The following is a 5,690-nucleotide window of genomic DNA, read 5'->3' on the forward strand; positions in this document are numbered from 1 at the left end:
CTTTCCCTGTAATCTGAGGGTACTGACACATATACTGGCTCCTAGGATCCCTTGGAACTTTCCTGAGTCAGAATTCCCTAAATCCAAGGACTCCGAGAAGTCTTAAGGGACTTGGATGCAGGACTTGAAGGAATACTAAGGAAGTTTGCAGATGACACAAAATAAGGAGTAGCTGGTTACTCTCTCTGAAGACAGAGAGGCTCTGCAGAGAGACCTCGACAGATCAGAGGCCTGGGCAATCACCAACTGTATGAAGCTTAAGAAGGGAAAGTGATGCATTCTGCTCCTCAGATGGGGTAACCCTGAATGAATGGACAAACTGGGGAATGAGAGGCTGGAGTGCAGAGCCATGGAAAGGGACCTGGGGTTCCTGGTCAATGGCAAGCTGAACATGAGCCAGCAGTGCTCCGGCAGCCAGGAGAGCCCCCATGTCCTGGGGTGCATCAGGCACAGCATGGCCAGCTGTGCCTCATGCAAGGGACAATCCCCAAGGGAGGGGATTGTCCCTCTCTGCTCTGCACTGGGGCAGCCTCACCTCAAGAGCTAGGGGCAGTTCTGGGTGCCACAACACAAAAAAGACATTGAGCTGTTAGAGAGGGTCCAAAGGAGGGTAACAAGGATGGTGAAGGGCCTTGGGGTGAAGCCGTGTGAGGAGTGGCTGGTGTGACTTGGTCTGTTCAGCCTGGAGGAGACTGAGGGGAGACCTCATTCCAGTTCTGCAGCTCCCCCATGAGGGGAAGCAGAGAGGCAGGCACTGATCTTCTTCTCTGTGGTGACAGTGACAGGATTCAGGAGAATGGCATGAAACTCTGTCAGGGGAGGTTTAGGTTTGGTATCAGGAAAAGTTCTTCACCCAGAGGGTGGCTGGGCACTGGAACAGGCTCCCGAAGAAGTGGTCACAGCACTAACCTGACAGAGCTTGAGAACTGTTTGGGCAATGCTCTCAGGCAGATGGGGTGACTCTTGGGGTGTCCTGTACAGGGCCAGGAGTTGGACTTTGATGATCCTTGTGGACACCCTCTAAGTCAGAATATTTTGTGATTCTTTGATTCTGAGACAGGATGGAGACTGTGTTGTTTCATGGCTGTCATGCACATCTTGCAAAAGAGCGAGGCAGGAGCAGGACCTTCCCAACAATACACTCTACCTGCCAGTGCTCTCCAACTAAGGGAGGCAATGGTGGCATTTCAAGGAGGAAAAACTACACATTGGGAAAACTTTCTAATACCTGCCTTTCCAAAAGAACAAGTAATCTAAGCAAAAGTTACAGGCCATCAGAAATAGTTAAAAAAAACCCAAAAAGTCTGCTGAAGGAATTATGTGAAATACCAGAGAAGACACATTGACTTCTAAACATCAGTACTTGCCTAGGATTAAAAGTGCTCGGAGTAAGTTGAAAACAAGGTAACCAAATACTTTCATATGTGACTAACTTATTATTCAGTGTTTACATGAAAGGGGGAAAGAAAATCGGAATGACAGGGCTATTTACCAAACTTATCTGCAAACAATGAATAGTAACACTTCCATATTATTAGCCATATAGTTAAGAAATAAGAAATGGGTCTGGTTTATATCTATTCCAACAATTCTGCTGGTGAAAACTGTTGCCTATGTATATATGTATATATAGATATATATAATTATTTTTTCAAGTATAAATTCGAATCTTACTTTCTCCACAATTTTTTCTTAACTGTATTAGTGAACTAAATATTTTCCTAAGAGAAAGATGACAGACAATTGTTTTTTAGGTTATGATGTCTTACCTACGGTTAACATTTGCTTAACTTTTAGTTCTTCTGAAAAAAAGAATTATTGGACAGCTACTTTCATAGTCCTCTCTGTTTTAAAGGAGAAATGCAACCTCTAAGTAAGCAGGAGTCAGTATGAGGTAAAAAGCTAGATCAGCACTTTATAAAACCTCTGAGTTTTTCTATTTGTAACTACTTGAATTAACAGTGGAATGCAGATATAAATTAGTATGAATGCTTCATGCTATAGTATGAAAGATTTATTATATAATCAATTTTCATTAAAAATAGTGCACATCATCAATACTTTGGCATCATTATTTTAATGACCTACAGTATAGGGAAGGCAAAATACTGTGCCAAAAGCAATTGTGAAAAGTTATCAAATGGAGCCTTATATAATGTTGACTAATCCAGCTTTGTTGATATTTCAAGATACTTGAGATACTCAAATCTATATAGACATGTAAAGTGATACATGTCTGTATCATGCATGTCTGTACATGCTGAACTCCTGTTCAGCACTGTATTATTACTCAGGAAAAAAAGAGAGCAAAAATAAAAATATTTCAGTACTATCTCCAATTTACCAAAATAAGTGGTGACTAGCAAGAAAACCCAGCTTTTAATACTGTTTCCACTTTGCCAATACTACTATCAGTGCAAAAGACCTCTTTTTTACTCAATACTTTTAAACAATCTGCAATTAACTTCTACTGGCAGACTCCCCAGAGCTACTACTGTTTTCCAGCAATTCCTGTATTTGCTTCTGTCAACCCCTTTTTAAGGGAATAGATGAGTACTGATTTAATTAAAATCATAATCAAAAAATGTCCATCTGCAGAGGCAACCACAGAACAAGACAGATACAAGGGATGCTGTCAGCATCCCACAATCTAAAGAAAGAGCTCATAACCAATATTTCATTCTTACTGTTGGATTACATTTCACTTCATGACTACTACCTTAATTTTAAATGGAGATAGAAGAATGGGAGGAGGAATATGGGAGAGAATGGTGGGAGCATGTGGGGAGCAATGGGGGATTAAATGCTATGGAGTATGGTAGGGAAGAAGGATGAGCAGAGGGGGGAAGAAGTGGGTGAAAACAAGGCAGGAGGACAGAAGGAGGCAGGAGTAATGAGAGAAGAGGGGGAGAAGAATAGTGTGGAGCAACGGTGTGACAATAGGAAAACAGGGAGAGTGGGAGTAAGAATGGGTAAGAAAGGAGAAGAAGAGGGAAGGAATTGGAAGAAAGGGGGAAGGTGTCAGGATGCAAGGGATGAGGATGGGGGGAAGAAACAGCAAGATGGAAGGAAGAAGACAGAAGAAAAGGGATAGGGATGAGACAGGGGAAGGATAGAAGGATGTAAAGGGGTATGATGGGAAGAAAGGAGAATATGCAAGGGAGGATGGAGGGGAGGATGGGGTGAGACTGGGCTAGAAGGAGATAGGGCAATTTGAGGGGAGTGCATCAAGAGTCTTCACCCATTACACTTCTGCCCTACTCTTGCTTGCAACAAGTAATACTGTGAGTGCAACCACTGTTGTACCCTGTGTAGGCAAGTAAGTATTGTGAAAGTAATATGCAAGTAAGTATGGTAAGGAGAGCTTTGCTTCTCTTTATTGCCAAGGACAGTGGCATGTGGTGACATGGCCTCCAATAACTGTGTTAGAAGAAGTAGCAATCAGAAAGTTTTCACTTAAGTTAAACACAGTAGAAATTTTTAAAAGTCTGAAAGGAAATATAGAAATAAAAGTTGCTGAAGTATAGCATGGTTCTTAAGTCCTTGTATCATCCCATCAATTCCAGATCTCCTGTTTCTGTTATAAAAGTACTTGATGAAACAACATTAACAAAAGTTCAATTAAAAGATCAAAAAAGCACAATAAACTTTTCATAACTCAACAAAAATGCTTCTCTCACCAATTCATTTCTCCTCCATCAGGAAGAGAAAAATGAAAGCGGATTAATCTGATTTACAGAGTGAAAAACAATGATGAATGCACTTTTTGTCAGGGGGCAGGGGGAAGGTCTCCAGCTGGTTCTCATCTATATGCCATGATTCTTCATTTAGTTTACACTATTAAACTAAAAAACTCTGCTTTAATCTTAACTATTACAGTATGCCTTAGAGTAGATTCTATCATGTAGCATCCTTGATACAGTTTCAGACTCTGGCAAAACATCATCCCTCAGACTGGTCGTGGCCATATGGGTAGTAAATGTATCCAACATTTTTTCATTGGCGCCTACATTATTACGTCTTGTCACCAATGGTTTCTCGGGTTTTCAAGTAAATTGTTGCACATACTGTGGTTTGGAGCTGCTGAGATGAAGCCCTACATTTATCTGTAAACAGCCAAATCCTTTTTTGGAACTTTCTTTCCTTCTAATGAACTAACATCTGTTAAAAAAAAAGAAACTCATGTTTCCAGAACACTGTACATAAATGAGAAAAAACAAAACAACAGGACACTGCCAAGAAGTTATTGTTGCCAAATTGTACATGATTAAAACAAAGCCTAGAATAGTATGGGTGGACAAAAATGGGCATCATACCTGATCTGTCTTCATTTTGTGAATCACACCTTCTACATAATTCTGGGATGGTCTTGAGAGAAGTTACAGAATACTGTAAAAAAGGAGAACAAAATGTATAGAGGTAATAATTAAAAAAAGACAAAAAGTAAGATTTTCAAGACGTTCAAATGTCATGGACACTAACTAAATCTACAAACCAAGGCTGCTTCTGGCAGTCTGATGGTCTTAGGTCGCATGAGAAAAGCAAAAGGCACCTGCTTTTGTTTCCCACCCAGAGACATATGAAACAGACTTTCAAAGCCAGAGCAAAGCGTCTCCTCACCTCAGATTTCTCCTTCCTGCAGGTCACCACTCCTCAAGGCACAAACACAAGGTGAGATACATTGGAGGTCAGACCACATGCAGGCTTCAAGGGTCTCACTTTGCCCACCTGCGCACCTTTATGGTGCTGCAGTGCATCAATTACCATGCTCAAAAATTACAATTCAAGCTGTCACAAACTGATATGTAAAAGGGATGCAGAATATCTGCACTGCAGAGATTTTATTCCAGAGAGGGGGGTGCGTACCCAAACATATCAGACAACAGGCTGATTTCTCTAACCTGGGCTTTATTAAAGCAAATTTGTACTATTATTTTGACATAAATAAAATATTTACAAAAAACCCCATATCTAATATGAATCAGTATGTTATTCTCCACATTAACCATTCAAAAATCGAAAATAAAAAAACCCACAGGTGCCATAGGTATTATACTAAACAGAATTTTTTTGTTTACATACTTGTGGAATACCTTTAGAAAGACATAGAATCCAGAGTTATAAAACCATACATTCTTGTCATGGTTTGACACTGGCACAATGCCAGTGCCCCATGAAAATATACTTCCCTGGTGTTTGCTGTGAGATGTGACCAGGAAATAAGCAAAGCAGGCCTCTACCTTAGAAAAAAAAGGTTTATTAACTAAACTACAAAAGGAAAAAAAACCACACACACACACACACACACCTGGAAAATGAAAACTCCACAAAAACATTTCCTCCTCCCCCCACCACATTTCCAATACATCTTCCAAATTTCAACTCTCCATCCATCACCCTGTAAATACTCAATTCCAGTCCATCAAGAGGAGAGGAGTCCTTCTTGGAGGGCCATGGTGACCTCTTCCTTCCATGTCCCGCGCTCTCACTGCTGCGCATGGACCAGAGCTGCTTCGAGGGTTGTCCTTTTAAGGGTGCTTTGACCAGTTCCAAAAAAGCACAGTTTTTCTCTCATCTCGGGACCTCTTGTCCCCCCCATACTTGTCTACCCCCTGGGGCCGGGGGGTCTCCAAAACTGAACCCTCTCAGTTCTGAGCCATCGCCTCCCCCCTGCATGCAGCCTCTGTGTC

The 5,690-nt window shown here is 41.2% G+C and overlaps 1 protein-coding gene across 1 annotated transcript in view; it reads right to left on the minus strand.

Moving 5' to 3' along the window:
- SNCAIP (synuclein alpha interacting protein) overlaps positions 1 to 5,690 on the minus strand; it is an 88,369-nt gene that overhangs the window by 37,781 nt on the left and 44,898 nt on the right. The window contains 1 exon segment of the mRNA XM_031061237.1: positions 4,317 to 4,389. Coding sequence (XP_030917097.1) covers positions 4,317 to 4,389 — 73 coding nt within the window.

The sequence above is a fragment of the Geospiza fortis genome, unplaced genomic scaffold (genome assembly GCF_000277835.1).
Source record: "Geospiza fortis unplaced genomic scaffold, GeoFor_1.0 scaffold44, whole genome shotgun sequence".
NCBI lineage: Eukaryota > Metazoa > Chordata > Aves > Passeriformes > Thraupidae > Geospiza > Geospiza fortis.